Genomic DNA, 18691 nt, shown 5'->3' on the forward strand with positions numbered 1-18691 from the left:
AGTCACTAGTGGTGTACAGGGAAGTTTTTGGAGCAATTGTTGTTCAAATTGTATATTAATGTTATTGGGATGGATTTAACTGGAGATTAATGATGAGTCAAGTAGGTGTTGTAGCTTTACAGTAGGACTTGAATAGATTGAATGAGTACAATTTTCAGTTCAATGTTACAAAATATAGGTTCTAAAATTTGGTAAGATGCAGTTGGATGCAAAGTATCTCCTCTGTCTCTTCTACCAATTGCAAAGGAAATGAGAGATCAGGTAATGATGGTGGTGAACAAAGACCTGAAATTCAGGGACCACATTGCACAAATTGTGAAGTCATCACATCAGATTATGTGGACACCTTAACATGCAGAAATAAAGAGGTTATGATTCTACAATATAAGACCTTCATTAGGCTGCATATGAATTACTGCACACAGATTTAGTCAACTCGTTTTCATGGTGGTGATGATATATTAGAAAGGGTTCAGAGAAGATTCACTAAGGTGGTAGCTGGTCTTTGAAATGTGGAGTATGAAGACAGTTGAGTGAATGCAGTTGTGAAGCCTCATGAATACGAGTAGGAGAAGGGATATGATTGAGACATATCAGTTGGTTATTGAAAGTTTTCCACTTGGTTATACTATAAATTAAAGATAGCAAGAAATTATATACTTGATTTAATCCTTTATCCAAGTGTAAACAAACAAGTTTGCACCTGAATTATTTTCAGGTGCAAACTATGAAGTTTGCACCTGAAAATGTGTCCTCCTTCCACTCCTTTGGAACTCGACCCAGTGCAAAACCCATATTAAAAAAATATGTTAAGGCAGATGTCAACTCCCTGGGTTTACACATTCCTTCAGAATACGTGGTGATATATTATCAAGTCTGACAGCCTTATTAACATCAAGTTTGCTCAATTCTCTATACACCTCTTGCTCACTTACAATCAGTCTCTCTTCCCCATCATTAACTGCTCTCAATCTCTTCATGATGTCACATTCATGAGAATGAAAGACCTTTATAAACTGATCATTAAGTATCTCCACTATATCTTCTGCTGCAGTTGTCCTTTTACCATTTTCTCACTACCCAGACTAGTTTCAACTGGTCTGTAGTATAGACTGGTTGAAAGTATGTATTTATAGGATAATCAAGTGGAAAAACTTTCAACAGCTATCTCTAATCCAGAGTATTTTAATAATAAGGTGTGACACCTTTTGGCAATTCATATAGAAAAATATAACTTCTACTTTACTTCAACCTTGGTATCACCTCTTGGTCTGGCTCCCACTGATGAGACTTCAATAAAGGTTGAAACTGGTCTAGGTAGTGACCCTTCCCATAATGCATAGCGTTATACATACCCGTAATAAGGATATGTACTTTGCATTATGTGATAGTAAGGCAAGTGATGTGAAGTCATAAGCTATATATGAGTTGCCCCAGTCCTGAAAATAATTCAGGTTCAAACTTGTTTGCTTACACTTGGACCTAATACACTTTAGGTAAATCTGGTAGTTGGTCATTGGGAGAATGGATAAGGGTTGCTAGCTTTTCTTTCAGTTTATAAGTGGCCACAAGATTGTGCTTTTTAAGATCTTGCTTGCCTGTCTGAGAGGCCATGAATGTAAAAGAAGGTGATGCATTTGTGGTAATCTATACTCTGGAGAAAAAGGGGGTGTATGGGGTGTTAGAATTATTTTTATCTGGTAGGGGTTATAGCATTGGCTATAAAGGTGTTTTTTATATGGTTGAGTTCTGTGATGAGTGCAGTGTTATCTGAGCATATTAATTTTAATAATAATAATAATAACTTGAATACTAACAAGACATTTCGTCCTAATGGCATATACCAGTTATTGTACTATAAAGAATTGCTCACAGAAATTAACACATATTCTATATTGCTCTTCAATCTTTCCTACTCAACTGGCATTTACTCTACTGCATGGAACCAGGTCTACATTTCAGCCCATTCCAAAGAAAGGCAATAAAAGTCCAGCCATCCAGTTGCTCTCACTTCCATTTTCTCAAAATCTATGGAGAAGATCATCAACAGCCAACTTCTACACCACCTGGAAATACACAAACTAATTAGTGTCTAACAATCTGGATTTTGCTACTCTTGATCTACAGCTGATCTAACATTCATCACCCATTTCTGGACTCAATGGAGAAGTTTGGAAAAACTCATGTGATCTCTCTACATTTCTAAGGTCTTTAATTGGATCTGGCACAGAGGTCTGTTCAGCAGACTACCATTCTATGGCCTGCCTTCCACTTTTTTTTAAATAGGCTACCAGCTTCCTCTCTGTTCACTTACTGTGTTTCATGGTGGATGTTTTTCTTTCCTCTCCTCACCAATGGAGAAATATCTCCCCCCAGTGCTCTCTCTACTTTCACGGCTCTTGCCAGTGGTAAAATTCTAAACGAATCAGTTCCGGGGCCCTATATAAAATAACCAAATATTTACCTTTGTATGCTATCTGGAAAAGCTCCAAACCTCCCCATCCCTTTCATCATGCATTCGTAATCAGGCAACTGTTGATATTGACTTTATATACACATTCAAAACTGTAAACAATTGTTGAATAATAACACAATAATGTAGGCATAATTACCATAAAGGGAGAAAAGTCACAAAACAGAAAAATGTTCCTACAAAATAATCAATTATAGTTATCTTTGAATGTGATCCACTGGTCGAGTGTCCAGCAAGTCAGCAAATCTTTCCTTTCATTCAGCGTATTAATATTATTGCATTGCAACTGATGGGAATTCTGTGTTTCTATAGACTTGTTACAGACCTCTTTCTCTTCAGAAACTACACATTACAAATTGTCGTTACAAACTCATTTTGTATTATCACTATCATCCAAGCTATTTCTCCATTTAAAGAAGGTACCAATGTACTTATCCATAGTTGAAATACTGTATTTACTGAAATATAACTCGCCCTCGCATATAACTCGCACCCCTGATTATTTCGAATTACTTTTCAAAAAAAATAAATTAAAAGGTTTCGCACATGAACTCGCTCTTCAACATTCATGTCGGGGCGATAGTAACTTGCTCCCGGGGTAAACAACATGCCCTCCCCAATAGCCACTATTCTACAGAGGCAAGAAAAACAAAGTACTTTTATTATGTCAGTGAATAAAGCACAAGCGCTCTGTGTAATATATTTCTCAACAAATAGTGCAATTAGAAACAACTGGGATAAAAACGACACTAATGAATGAATCATACATCCCCTCATACAGAAACTATGCTGTGAAGACTCAAGCAAAACCATATGTTGCACTGGCAAACACAGTATCTAACTAAAAACTATTGTTATTAATTTGATGTGTGTGAGTTTGCTCAGCAGCAATGATATTCAACCGAACGGGTTAAAACTAAGAAATATATATATATATATATATATAGTGAAAGTTATTTTGGCAGTTTCACACATTATTGGAATTCAGTTGAAGACAGTTAGCATTTGAACTCAATTGTCGGCTTGCTTTTATCTTTCTGTCGTGCGATCTTTTGTTAGCACCGATCCAATCATATGCACTCCTTAATAACCTGCCATTGCTGTCTGTTTTGCGTCAGACTTAATTACCGTAAAAGGAGAAAAGTCACAAAACAGAAAAATGTTCTGGGTCCAGGCCCGGTGCATAAAAACATTCCAGGGCAGGGCCCTAGCTGAATTTAACCACTGTCTCTTACTCCTGTACATAAATTACCTGTTTCACCGATTTCAAATTCTATCCATAGATATGCTGATAACAATGCACTCCACTTTTCTTAGCTGTTCAACGAATATTCCAGTCCGACTTATTAGAAACCGAGAGATCCTCCAAAAGAAATGGCTTCAACTCTGATTTCCTCATTCTTCAATGAGATGAGGATAACCTTGTGGACTTCAATGCTTCTAAACATAATCCTATATAATTGCCTGCAAGAAAGAGTTCACATCACCTCTTTTTATTTTCAATAACACTCAGATATCAAAACATGATCAGATGTCTGTTCTTGAACTGACCTTCACCTCCAGCCTTTCCTAGTGCAAACACATTTCTGCCATAGCTTCTGCAGCCACAAAAATTTAGTGTATTTATCCACACAAGGCACTACTTCTCACTTATACAACTACTGGTACTTTATACATCCCAAATATCTCCAAACATGGAATACTGCTCACACATTTGGGGTGGTGCATCCAAAGCCTCACTAACATTGCTTGGTATTATTCAGAAGAGAACAATAAATTAATTGATGACCTCTCCCTCTCTTTTTCACACACACACACAATAACTCTAGTCCCTCTCTTACAGGCATTCAGTTTCTGACTTATTCCTATTCTGCAAATACTTTCATTGCTCTGTCGAATCGGCCAATTTCATTCCTTCACACTCTTCAAAAAGTGTAAGAACAAGAGCCTACTGGCCAGCATCCATTTGCTATCCACCTTCAAATTTATGAAACCAACTCCTCTTCCTCTTCCTTTCTTCCATTTAGCTCTGTCTTCTATTCAAAAAACATGTCGAAAAATTTCTTCTTTCTTCTTAGCTTTTACCCAAACTTGGTGCTGATGCGATATAGGTCTTGCAACATTTTGTTTGTGAGTCAGATATAAAAATAAATCAGTAATTTCTTTCTGGCTGCAAGAATATGTTTAACAATAAAGTAATGACTGAGTAAGTGTTATAGTTCTATGTACAACAATAACAAAAAAAGCAGATGTCATATTGTCCCACATTATGAACACAAGTTTGGGAAACACTACACTCCTCTCTTCAGTCCAACCAGTCTAATTTCCCCTGGTACTTTTTCTTGTGGACTTCTTATTCTCATGCATTCTCTCTCACACTCTGTCTGCTCTGCCATAATCACTTTCTTACCCTTGTATCGACTTCCACATTCTTTTTCTCATGCTCCTGAATCTCTCTCTCTCTCTCTCTCTCTCTCTCTCGCACACACACACACACACACACACACACACACACATATCCTGATTCATACTCATTTCTCCTGTCTCTATGCATCTCACCTTCCACCCAACTGTATGCACTCTAAATTTACTCCACACATGAACCATATACTTTTTTCTTCACACAGCTCAGTAACCATGCTATTCATCATCTCTGTTCTTGTTTTTTTTTTGACTCACTAATTTTGTCAAGTTTAAAAACATGTTTTCCCACTTGGTATAAAATAATAACGGCTACATATATTATCCCTTTTACAAAGTATCATTGTCATGGTCTTTTATGTTCTTTTCTTCAATAAATATACGTTGAATATTTTCTTATTATTATTACTGTCAGATTTCCATGGAGTCAAAAGCTTCATTATGAGAAGTCCCCTTGCTACACATACAGCTCTGAAACCATTCCTTAAATTATTCACTGTTTCTGCATTCACCAGACTCTCAATCAATACAATCCATCCACAAACCACTCTCTATGTCATATTAGATGTTTAGTATTCTACATTTTTTAGAAAGAAAATTTCTGTTTTTTTAATTTATTTATTTTTAAATCTAATGATAAAAGATTTCTGTGCATATATTTCTTCTGCACATTGTATAATCAATTATAATTTTTATAGGCATCCATTTTTTTGGGATATTGATAAACGCTTCCAGTTTTTAGTAAATGTTTCAAGACTGTATGAAATCGAAAACAAGTAAGAATGAATCTTTTTCTTGCGTAATTTTAGATCTTATATGTTTAAACTTTAATTTAAAAAAAAGAAATGCATGAAAATAATACTTATAAATATCGCATTGTTTCAGAAAACAAGATAGTTCTTTTATATCTGCTATCAATAACTGCTTTCCTGAAGCTAAAAACTGGGTAAGATAGAATTAATGTATTTTATTTTGTTAAAAAATGTAGATTAGTGCATTCTGCTTATGTAATGTTTCTGATAATTAACTTCTGTTAGTAAAAATTATAATCACAATTTAATTGCATGGTATCTTATTTAATTTATTTAGTGTGAATGAAAATTATAAAGGCCATTGCTTGTTGAAATACTTAAATGAATACAAAAAAACAGAAAAAAAAACAGATAATACTTTCTTTTTCTTTTAAATATATTTTGTACCATCTGTACATAATTGCATTTTGTTATGTATATTGAAGGTGAAACAATTAAGAGGGAAAAAAATGAACAATTAGTACTATGAGCCAGTTAGGCTCATAGTACTAATTGTACTAAATTGTACAAAATATATTACAAGATACTATCACAATTATATAGAATCAATTATGAATATAGGAATTACAAATGTAATAATGTAAACTTCAGGAAGTATTTTTACCTTGGGTATAAATATGTTAAAGATACCAAGTAATTTTAAACCTGGCTTTACTCCATTTCCCAAGTAAGCAAACAGACTAAAAGTCAAGTTTGCGCCTGCAATTGATGCAAGTCTAACTGATCCCACAGGTAGTGCAGGACTAGGGCAACTCGTGGCAGAGGTGGAACAAGCTCCGATCACTAATCTTAATATTTACCCTTAATGACAAAACACATCTCCAAGAAGTGGATGTATGATGTTTTGCATTAAAGGCAAGGGGCCACTACCCAGACCGGTTTCGACCTTTATTGAGGTAGAATGGGAGTTCATGTCTCTCATCATTGGCCTTTGGAGAATAAAGCATGCTGAGGATCAGCAGACAGTAAAAGAGGAGTATGATATAAGATAGAGTAGGATAGTAGGAAGTAAAAAGAGGCCTCAGTCAACCTGTTTAGCCTTATTGGCTAATTGGTCTGTAACATATAATCTCAATTTACCTGTTCAGAAAAGGTTAAACATAGACTTTTGTCTCTAGTTCTCATATTATTTTATCTAAAGTAATGATTTACTCCAGTATTAATGGAGGTTCTTTTTATGTTACTAGATATAATATCCTTATTTTTATTCCAGGTAAATATATATATATATATATATATATATATATATATATATTTTTTTTTTTTTTTAACAGGATATAAATAATAGGACTTGTTTAAATATTTATTTTAAATCTAAAATAACGGGACTTAAGGTCCGGTAAGTAGGAATGAATAGGAACTTACTGAGGAACTCGTATACCTGGTACCACTGGGACTTAGAATGGGGAAGAGACTGGCCCGGGAGATGCCGCTCACGAGGAGCAGCACCGCCTCGCAGTAAGCCTTCGCCGCCCGGGTTCTCAGCTCTCCCCCCCCTTGTTTGGAGTAAAGAGACTGTGCCAGCGAAAGCTTTGTGGCTAGGGGAAACAGAGTGGTTATTCTTTTTCCTGGGGTGGGGGGGATGGTGGGTTTTTTTGGGTTCTAAAGAGATATACAGGGCTTGATGCGTCCCTGTATAAGAAAGCATATTATCGGTGGTTTGCAGTATTGATTCACAAATTTAAAGTCTCCTAGTAAGTGCCTTTCTTGTGCAAGAAATTTGTGTAAGTAGAAAAAGAAACCTTTTCTTATTCTTGCATACATTAAATTTGCGTCTCGTACCTGGGATTTTTTCCGTACTTTCCAGATGTGATATTTTAGTACATTGATTAGGAAGATAGTGAACTTTTGGGTTTTTTGGACTGGTGGCGGGAATTGTAGTCGTACTACCTCTTCTACTGTCAGCATGGGGATTCCCAATGCTGTGCTGAGTCTCCGCCAGATGCGTTGGGCTGGTGGGCAAAAATAAAAGAAGTGGTCCACCGTTTCCACGTCCCGGCAGACATCGCAGAATGGGTCGCAAGGGTTAGGTACATACCGGGATTTCACCTGTTTCACCGGGAGCCGCCCGTAGGCTATTCTCCAGGCTAGATCCCAATGAAAAGGCTGTCCCCAGCTATTTTTGATGTTTCTGAAGAGAATTTCATTATTTGTACTAAGATTGGGTGTATCACGCCTGGAAAGTTGGAAGAAATCCCAGTATACTGCTTTGGGTTTGTGTGTGAGGATTGCTATTCCTCTGTCTCTGAGTGTTGTGATCGATTTCACTACTGTACGGTACCACTTGGGCACCCCCCTTGCGCGGGGTCCAGCATAGTCCGTGATCCCAAAGAGGGGGAGGAAAAGTCCTATAAAATATCTAATTAGTAGGCCAGAAATGTGGTTGGAGTTTAAGGCCTTCCGTACGGTTTTGAACGTGTTTGCTTGTAGCAAGCTTCTGTGATCGGGCAGAGCATAACCCCCTTCTTCCTGTTTGAGTTGTAGATATTCTTTCTTTACTTCGCGTTTTCTCCCATTCCAGAAGAAATCCAGGAGTTCTTTTGATAATTTATTTTCTTGTGCCAGTGTGATGCCTGTGATATTGACAGTGTGCATCAGCATTGGGGTGACGATTGTTTTTATTACTGTCGCTCTGCCATAAAAGGAGAAGAAGGTTGGTTTGAACAGCCTTATCCTTTCCCTGCTTGTCTCCTGCAATTTTTGGATTGGTAGTGCTAGGGTGTCTGAAAAGGGCACGCCTAGTATAGTTAGAGGCTGTGTCTGTAGCGTTAAACCGTAGGGAAGTCCAGTGCTATGGAAATTTCCGAAACTTTTGATTTTGGTTTTTTGTGCGTTAACGCGAAGACCACTGACTATGCTGAATTTTTGCAGCGTGTGCAGATAGATATAGATGGACTCAGAGTCTCTGAGTGTAGCCACTACATCGTCTGCATATGTCACTATTTTGCATTGTCTGGAGCCTTGGGGAAGTGGAATACCGTTAACTGCGGGGGTGTTATCAATTCTTTTGATTAGGGGTTCTAGTACTAGGGAGAAGAGGAGGGGGCTTAGCGGGCAGCCTTGCCTAACCCCTCTCTTTATGCGGATTGGTTCTGTTAGAAACCCATTAATAGATAGTTGGGTCGTGGCTTCCGCATACATGTTTTTAATTGTACGCCGAAGTCTCGGGCCCACGCCTGTTTTTAGTAGGATGTTCTGCAAGTACCTGTGGTTGACGCTGTCAAACGCCTTCTCCAGGTCGGTGGAGAGAAGTGCCAGGGGGTATTTTTTTCTCTTTGGCCAGTTTGATCAAGTCTCTTAACAAAAAAGAGATTGAATTCCATAGATCTACCAGGGATCCCATAGACCTGTGAGCTTGTTATTATTTTTTCGATACCACCCTTAAGGCGCGTGCAGATAATTTTTGCAAAAATCTTGTAGTCTACGTTGGTTAGGGAGATTGGACGCCAGTTATTCGACAAAGTCCGATCTCGGTCTTTCTTGGGGATAAAGATGGTGTGGCTCTTAACGAATTCCTCGGGGATGTTTCCCGAAGTGAGGAATTCGTTAAAGATGTTTATTAACGCTGCCAATGCAAATTCCCAGATAGATCTATAGAATTCTATCCCCAGTCCGTCTGGTCCTGGGGTCTTCTTTGTTTTCATCATTCTGTACGTGGCCTTTAATTCGGCTGCAGTTATCGGCCTGTCCTGCAGGGCACTAAGATGATCGGGAAAACGTGTTGCGTCCCACTCACTGAAGTCATCCGTGCCCTGCCGGTCAGAGAAGATACCGATATACTGCTGATGAAAGTGACCGAGTATTTCGTGGGTTGAGCGTAAAATCTGGCCCTTCTCCTCGATCTGGTGAATCGTTTTCTCATCATTAGCCGCCACCCGTTGTTGGTTGTAGAATGCAGCGGAAGGTGTTTCCAAATGTCTGAGATAGAGTCTCGTTCGAAAGTCGAGGTCCTCGACTCTACTCTGCCGCTCTTGCTGCAGTTCTATTTCTACTTGTCTGATGAGATCTCCGCAGGGAACTCCGCTCCGTTCGTTTGTCCGGTACCAGCCGAGTTTCCTGTAGAGATCCCTCAGCCGTTTGCGTTTTTGGTAGGCCCTTTCGTGTCCACATTTTTGGAACAGTTCCCTAGCCTGCCTCTTGAAGGTCAGCCAGTTTTCCCAGTCCCAGTTGGTGTTTGTCCATCCGTCACAGAGGTTCTGTAGCTGGTCGCTGAAAAGACTGGGGAAGGTAGGAGGGAGCCTCCAAGGACCTCTGGCTGTTTCCATCACCTCTGGGAGCGTGATTTTTAGTATGACCATCTTGTGGTCGGTTGTCAAGTTATGCACTGCGGTGTGACGTATCCTCTGAACATATTGTTCCAGGTTTTGGGAAACGTACACCCTGTCTAGTCTTGTCGATATCTGGCCGCGGCCCCACGTAGTTTCTACTTTGGCGGGGTTATTCCGCCTCCAGATATCGACGAGGTCAAAATTTATACAGCATCGATTTAAAGCGGCAATGCCGCCAGTTCCGTTGTTTGCGTTCCCGCCTATTTTGTCTAGACGTGTGTCTTCCACACAGTTCCAGTCTCCTGCAACTATTAGGTGTTCTGCTCCCAGGAGATAGTTTTCAAGGGCAGAGAAGAAACCACTTCTGTGGTATGGATTGTTCGGGGCGTAAACTGCAGCAAGTCGGATGGTACGGCCACCGTACTTCCAGTCCACCGTTACTAGGCGTCCTGTGGCGTCTTTTTGGACGTTGAAGAACCCCCCCGCGATTGGGGGGCGAATTAGTATCCCCACCCCTCGCGAGTGAGCGTCCCCGAAGCACCAGTAGCTGGTGACCGGATAGCTTCTTGAGAAGTTCTCCACGTCCCAATGCTTATAGAAATGGGTTTCTTGTATCAGGAGGATATTAATTTTGTGTGTTAACATTAGCCTCCAGACAGCGCTTTGCGCAAAGGGGTTGCGTAGTCCGTTAATGTTTAAAGTTGCGATTTTAACTTCCATGTTGGTGTTAGAATGGGGGGGGGCGTTATCTGGTGTTTGTTTTATGAAACCCGGTTCTGGTTCCTCGGGAGCTGGTTGCACTTTGAGCATCCGAGACAATGACAAGCCTATCTGTAGAGTCCCTGTCTTCGTCAGAGTCCATTTCGTGGACTTGGGGTTGTGCCAATTGATCCATTACTGGGGGTAGGCTCTCTAACATTGTAACGTCATTGTCGAGGGGCTTTGCGCCTATTGTTCGACGTTGACCTGTGGTCTCTGTTTCGTCCTCCGATGACATCATGCTGCTTTGTTTCGCTTTTTTCTTTTCCTGTGATTCCGTTTCTCTTGCGCGCTTTGTTGGGGCGCTGGGTGTGACCTCTTCCTCTTTCCTGCAAGCTTCATGGTTTGCCACATTGATGCTGGTGATGTTCTGTGTGTGGCGGCTTGCCTTGGGTATCTTTGGGGTTTTCGTTTCCGTTGCTGCTTCCTTTTCAGCCTGCTGGCCGAGCTCCGGAAAATCGCTCCTTGATATTTTTTCTGGGTTCCTGATGGGCGTTGCCCTAATCGGTGTTATGGTCCCTCCTGTTGCTTCTGAGTGTGTCTTGTACGGACATGTGTCCAATTTGTGGGTCAGAGCCCCACACTTAATACAGGGTTCTGTACAGCTTTCCATTTTATGCTTTGACGATTTGCAATTTCTGCATTGTATTCGAGGGCAATCTGCCCCAAGGTGTTCCTCCGAATTACATCTAAAGCACCTTTTTTTCACACCTGGGTAGTTCACCATTACCCTCGTTCCCCCCAAAAAAAACAAAATTGGGGACTTCTTTTTTCATGTCAATCTGGATTTCAACATCTCCTGTTTTCCATCCTTTATAGTCTGCATACTCCATTGCTTTAATCTCGTGAATTTCCCCCCATTGGCTAAAGAATTTCTTGACTTCAGGTTCATTCTCTAGGTATTCTAGTGGAAACCTGGTTATTTTTAGCGTTTTTCGTAGGCTCCCTACTAGAAACGGTCTGATTGTTTGTCCACAACAAATGAAACCCTCTAATAATTTCTTTTTTGTTTGTTCGCTTTTGACCACTATTTGAAATCTATTGTTCCCATAAGGTATAAAACCGTATATATTTTCAGCCCCTACTATTTCGATTAGAGCTCTCGCTAACGCCCGCTGATCTACGGGCTTCGTGAGCTCGATACCGAGCGTCCTAGTTCTAGGCAAAAAATGCGACATGGTTACAGAAATTCCTGACTACTGGGTGTAGAAAGGGAATGTAAGGGAGGGCAAAATCGAGGAACGTTGGGCGTTCCTCGCCGCAAACAAAGCGATACCAGAATAGACGGATAAAACAGGCAATAAAAAGAAAAAAAAGGTCTTACCAAAGCTGGGGTACTACTGCGGAATCTGAGCATGGAGCTCTCTTTTCGGGCCGTTGAAACTGGATCTTCTTGAGAGGTAGATGTCTGCCTTCGGCCGGAGCTTTCTCGGGGGTCCTCGGGAACTGTCTCTGGAATCCGCTGCGTTCTGCCGATGCCGATATTGAGGTCTCGTCAGTGGGAGCTAGGCTAGTCTCATCAGTGGGAGCTAGGCTAGAAATATCAAGATTTAGTCATAAACAGAGCTTGTAAGTATTTTGCCAAAACAAGTTACCATAAGGTGTTTTAACCTTATTAAATAAAAATCTCTGGAGGAGATATAAATGTAGGAAGTATTTTTACCTTGGGTATAAATATGTTAAAGATACCAAGTAATTTTAAACCTGGCTTTACTCCATTTCCCAAGTAAGCAAACAGACTAAAAGTCAAGTTTGCGCCTGCAATTGATGCAAGTCTAACTGATCCCACAGGTAGTGCAGGACCAGGGCAACTCGTGGCAGAGGTGGAACAAGCTCCGATCACTAATCTTAATATTTACCCTTAATGACAAAACACATCTCCAAGAAGTGGATGTATGATGTTTTGCATTAAAGGCAAGGGGCCACTACCCAGACCGGTTTCGACCTTTATTGAGGTCTCGTCAGTGGGAGCTAGGCTAGAAATATCAAGATTTAGTCATAAACAGAGCTTGTAAGTATTTTGCCAAAACAAGTTACCATAAGGTGTTTTAACCTTATTAAATAAAAATCTCTGGAGGAGATATAAATGTAGGAAGTATTTTTCTACATTATAAATGTATTATACTACATTATAAATGTAGGAAGTAATAAGGTTAAAACACCTTATGGTAACTTGTTTTGGCAAAATACTTACAAGCTCTGTTTATGACTAAATCTTGATATTTCTAGCCTAGCTCCCACTGACGAGACCTCAATAAAGGTCGAAACCGGTCTGGGTAGTGGCCCCTTGCCTTTAATGCAAAACATCATACATCCACTTCTTGGAGATGTGTTTTGTCATTAAGGGTAAATATTAAGATTAGTGATCGGAGCTTGTTCCACCTCTGCCACGAGTTGCCCTGGTCCTGCACTACCTGTGGGATCAGTTAGACTTGCATCAATTGCAGGCGCAAACTTGACTTTTAGTCTGTTTGCTTACTTGGGAAATGGAGTAAAGCCAGGTTTAAAATTACTTGGTATCTTTAACAAATGTAAACTTCAGTTTACATTATTTTTACTATATTCCTACCAACAATTTTCTTCCTTCCAGATTTATTTGTCAAGTGTCCAACATTTCAGAGCTTACACAACATTCTTCTCCCATTCTTTTTGTTAAGTTATATACCACTTAACAATATGCATTCTTGAATGCTAATGATCTTAAGGTCCTTATTATTATTATTCTCATTTTCGTATGATTCTACCATTGATGCCATCTGTTCATGCCCCTAATTTTCCTCATAGCTCCCATATGTGGATTTCACCATGACAAGAGAGAAAGTCAAAGTACTGTGTAAAGTGGAAAACGACTTGACTGCAAGAGGTCATATGTTATGCATAAACAGACCTTTAATAGTCCTTTTTTTTTTGCCTGACAAGTTCTTCATGCATGATACTCCAAACAGATTCATTCATCCTTGAATCTTTCTGCATCCAATCTCTCTCTCTTCCCCTCCCCCTGTCTTTCCCACACATTTTTCTCTATTTGTCTTGAAAGTTGCTTATGTATAAACAACTTAGCATAAGCATAAAATTGAACTGTAAAACAATAATTTCTCTAAATGTTAGAGGATTTTTTATTTATAAAGTTTCAAATTGAATGAGCTGAAAGGCATGCAAAACTATATTTACCTCCAATACATAATGTGAATTGCCCCAAAGAAGATGTTGCATGGAAATTCAGTGATAAGAAGGGTACTTAATAAGAAAGTGGCAAAAGTATGTTTCCCAGGTATACAGGTAAAGCATGTTAGTGAAACTGTTAGTTTGTAGATGGGAAAAGTGAAAGATGATTGTTTCGGCTGGCATGAATGTTTTGATAGGTGACAAACTGGCAGAGTTGTAGAGTAGATGCCTTCTCTCGATGAGTCTTTGGACTCCCTGGAGGTGTGATGTAATAATAATAAAATATGCAAATATGAGAGAAGATATGAAAGAGTTGCTGATATAAGCAAAAAAGAAGAGTGAGAAAGTAAAGATTATGAATCTATTGACTCAGTATGACAGGACTGAATGGGAAGAATGGCTGTGATTGTAAATGAGTCAATGAGAAGATTGTGCAGAAGGATTGGTCTGCCATTTATAGATGTATGCAGTGAATATGATGGACAAAAGGACTTGTATATGCCTAATGGACTGCATTTATTATTATTGTTATTACCTGAGACCTCCAGGGAATCAAGGACTCATCGAGGGAGGCTATAAATCACCCAACTGTCATACTTTCTCTTAAATTCATTCACACTAGATGCATTCACTATCCCTAAAGGCAAACTATTCCACTCATTCACTGCTCTGTGAGAGAAAAACTTAGTTCTTACCGCTTTCTTGACTGCAAACAAAACTTAACTTCCATGGATGCCCCACTTTCCATATAATAAAAAATTTCATCAGATGATATCCTATAACACCCATTCAAAAGTTTATAGACTTCTATAATATCACTCCTCTTTCTCTTGGCAACCAGAGTCTGTAATCCATATACCCGACATCTGTCCTCATAATCTAAATCCCATAGTCCAGAGATAATCTTTGTAACTCTTCTTTGCAATTTTTCCACAGCTTCTTTATCCCTTTGGAATCCAGGACACCAAGTGTGGTCTTATCAAGGCATTATAAAAAGTCAGAATGACTTCCTTATCCTTACATGTCCAGGTTCGCTTCAACATCATAATTATCCTCTAAGTTGTATTTGCAACTTTTGCTATGTAACCTTTGAACTTCAAATTCCTATCCAGCATTATGCCAAGATCCCTCAAGATGTCAACATCATTACATCTCATCAGTTTCTTGTAGCACAACCCTGCTCATATAATATGCCACTGGAAATCTCATCATGCCAAAGTGCATAACTTGACACTTACTAGCATTAAACTGAAAGCCATTTTCATTTGTCCAAATTTCTTTCCTATTCAAATCATTTTGTAAGATGCTATCAGTAGCATCCCTGATTGCCCTACCTATCTTCACATCATCAGAAAACAGTTGCAACTCCTGTTAGACCCTTCCTAATGTCATTAATGTATAGATTGAACAACAATGGCCCAAGGACTGACCCTCAAGGTTCAGTCCTTGGGCCATTGTTGTTCAGTGATTTTTTTTTATATATCTATCTGTCAACCATCCACTGATCCAAGTCAAGAATTTATATTCTAATCCCATATTCTCCAGTTTATGCAACAACCTTTTGTGTGGTATCCTATCAAATGCCTTAACAAAGTCCAATATTATCATAGTATATTCCACTTCCCTCTATCCAACTTGTCTGTAACATTGTTATAAAATATGAGCAAATTGCTAAAGCATGACCTTCCTTTAGTAAACCCATGCCGCTCCTTGCAGAGTATAGCTGGTTTTCTATAGTTTTTCTGTATGTGAGTTCTTACCAACTTCTCTAAAATCTTCACTACACCAGAGATACTGATATCAACCTATCAGTATCAGAGATACTGATAGGTCGGTAGTTAGACACATCAGTTTTTGCACCATCCTTGTGCAATGGAACTATCATACATTTCTTCCATTCCTGAGCTGAGACTCAAGTGAAAGGCCTAGCCAATGTAACAGTAGCACTGTACCATGTTACATACACCTGGTTGATATATCTTAGCAAAGTGAGCACTCATTAACCGAACAATCTCATTAACTTTTGACACTTCGGTACCATCTGCATTCAGTAGAGTGATTTTTCCACATTTATTCTTTCTTTTGCTTGTAGCATAACGATAAAATTCTTATAGATTGCCTTTAGCTTGCATAGCCAGTTTCTTTTCATACTGCAATTTAGCTTTCTGCACAATACTTGTTACTTTTCTGACCTGAGCTTTATGTATTTCATAACTCTTCTCACTCTTATTTTCCTTCCACATCATTTTCTTCTTGTACATCTCTTGCTTAATAAAGTTGCACATCCATTTCACTCCCAACTTATTTATTCTTCAAACACTAAGAATTTATTCAGATACCTCATTTAAACACTTATTCAAAGATTCCCATGCATTGCTGACCTTTTTCCCATTCAGTAACTGATACCATGGGACCAAAGATAGTATTCTCTAAGTTGATCATAATTTCCAACTTTGTAGTTCAGCTGTAACCTGTTCTAATGAGAACATCGGTATAATTAGATACCTCCCAATAAAGCACAGCATGAACTGTCACTGATGGGTGGTAAAATAGTCATATTTTAACAGAGACCCCTTCTGACGCTATGAACAAATCGAACACTCTTTGATCTTGAGTTCCTTCTTTCACATGCTGCTTGAGAAAGTTGTCACACAACAATTCAATAAATTTCTCTTCAATTCTTATCATTAGATTTCCCTTCTATCCGGTCAAACATTGACTGGATAGAATAGAAATTAAAGATAATTAAAGTCACCCATAATAATCACTTGTTTTAGTACCCATAAGGCTAAATTAGCAAAGCTTTTCTTCATCCCCTGCAATTGAGTCTCCAAGTTTGTAGCAACACCCTATCATATATTTCATTTTTTCCACTTTACACCATATAGCTTTAAGCATTTGAATGGTTTTGGATTAGCTGTCTGGAGAGAGAGGGAGTTGTTCAGTAAGAGGTTGCAAGTGTGGTAACTGAGGAATTTCAGCCAAAAAAATAGGAGTTAAGGAGTATTTTTAGATCTGGAGAGGTGGTTCATTTGAGGCTACTCTGGTGCAAGGTAGATGCCAATAGGATAAAATGTATTGTTAGTTGCTGCTATATTCTTGTGCTGAAGTAGATGCCATACATCAACAGATTAGCACAAGAAGTGCAGGCCAAGCAATTACTAGTACTTCAACTATGGGACACATAAACAGTATGGCAAAACATAATGGATGTCAATTTAATATGGAAAAGTGTAAAGTTATGCATTTTGGGATTACAATGTACCACATTGAGGGAACTGTACTCCAGGAAATTTACTAAAGTAGCCAGGGTAGCTCACATGATTACTTTTTTATTGAAGAAAATGCACAGAGATAAGGGAGTTCTCATTCCTTTTTATAAAACCTTGATATGACTACATTTAGATTACTGTGCTCAAGTCTGGTCACCTTAGTTGGAAGAGGCAAGGGACCGTGATGGTGAGTGGTCTGTGGAATGCTCCCAATGAGGATAGATTGAGGCTTTATGGATTGCAAAAGTTGGGTTGATAGGCAAAAAAGGGGATATGATAAAAACGTTTAAGTTGCTTAAAGGATTTTATAGGATTGATGCAGGGAAAATGTTTCCATATTTGGCTAGTGGGGGAAGAACAACAGGTTATTGGAAGTTGGGTAAAGAGTGTGATTAGCAAGGGCATGAGGACAAGATTTTTTGCTTGGCGAGTGGTGAATAAATCGAATGAGTTACCTGAGTCAGTTGTGAGTGCTTTGTCTGTTAATGGTTTCAAGGAGAGGTACAAGAGATATTGTGTTGATAGTTTGGATCTCCCACGATGAATCTTAGGACTCCATGGAAGTGCCATGCAATGATAATAATATCTTCCCCAAAAAGTCTATAACCTTCTCTTCAAGAAACAAATTCTTTCTTTCTCTCTTCTTAACCTCTTGTCCTATACATGGCACTAATGTGCAATAGGTTTATAAACATTTCATGTATATGGTTTTGTTATAAAACAAAAGGTATACTTGAATAAGTCTTTAATGATTGAGTTAAACATCGATCATTGTGTGGGCTGCAGCAAGATAAGTGAATTTTAGACTAGGCAATTCATTCTGCCCAAAACCATTGAAATATTGTTACATGAGATACAATTAAAACATACTCCTGAAATCAATAAGGTCACCATTATTGATTTCCCAGAAAACTAAAATAGACCGAATTTCCTCAGAATGTCTTGCCATAAGAACTGACCAATACTTGATAAATATGAAGAGACCCTATTTAGATCCCTCCCTCATGGCAATTAAATAAGATAAATTATTCCCCCTTACTCTTTAAACTCAACTCACTTTCACCCACAATCATTTTCATACACCAAGTGACATGTAGAAGTAAGTAGATTATGGTTCCATTGTATAAGACCTTGATCAGGTTGCATATGTATTACTGTGCACACATTTGGTCATCTGGTTTTCAAAAGTATGAAGAGCTTTTGGAAAAGGTCTAGAGACAATTGACTGAGGTGGTTCTGGTCTCTGGAATGTTAAGTATGAAACAAGATAGATTGGGTAAGTGCAATTTTCTGAGTTGTGGATAGGAGGAGAAGGAGGAGTTTTTTTTTCCATAGGATGTATGGAGACAGGGATAGAACAAGAGGACATATCTGGTAGCTATATAAGAAGAGTGTAAGCATGAAGAGGAGAGGTGTAGGTGCAAATACAGATACAGTGAATGCATTTAAGTCGTGGTTTGATAAGCTCCGTGAATGGCATTAGGACCTCCCATAATGAGCCTTGACTCAACAGAGGTCTGA

General features: G+C 38.9%; 1 protein-coding gene across 1 annotated transcript in view; it reads left to right on the top strand.

Annotated features, from left to right (window-relative positions):
* Positions 1 to 18691, top strand: part of LOC150105829 (serine/threonine-protein kinase/endoribonuclease IRE2-like) — a 185405-nt gene that overhangs the window by 138516 nt on the left and 28198 nt on the right. Inside the window, exons 7-8 of the mRNA XM_090394573.1 lie at positions 5593 to 5670; positions 5780 to 5840. Of these exons, the coding sequence (XP_090250699.1) occupies positions 5593 to 5670; positions 5780 to 5840 (139 nt within the window). The remainder of the gene's footprint in view (positions 1 to 5592; positions 5671 to 5779; positions 5841 to 18691) is intronic.

This window comes from Typopeltis vanoorti, chromosome 6 (assembly GCF_054136105.1).
Source record: "Typopeltis vanoorti isolate ZY-2024b chromosome 6, IOZ_Tvanoo_1.0, whole genome shotgun sequence".
NCBI classification, from domain to species: Eukaryota; Metazoa; Arthropoda; class Arachnida; order Uropygi; family Thelyphonidae; genus Typopeltis; species Typopeltis vanoorti.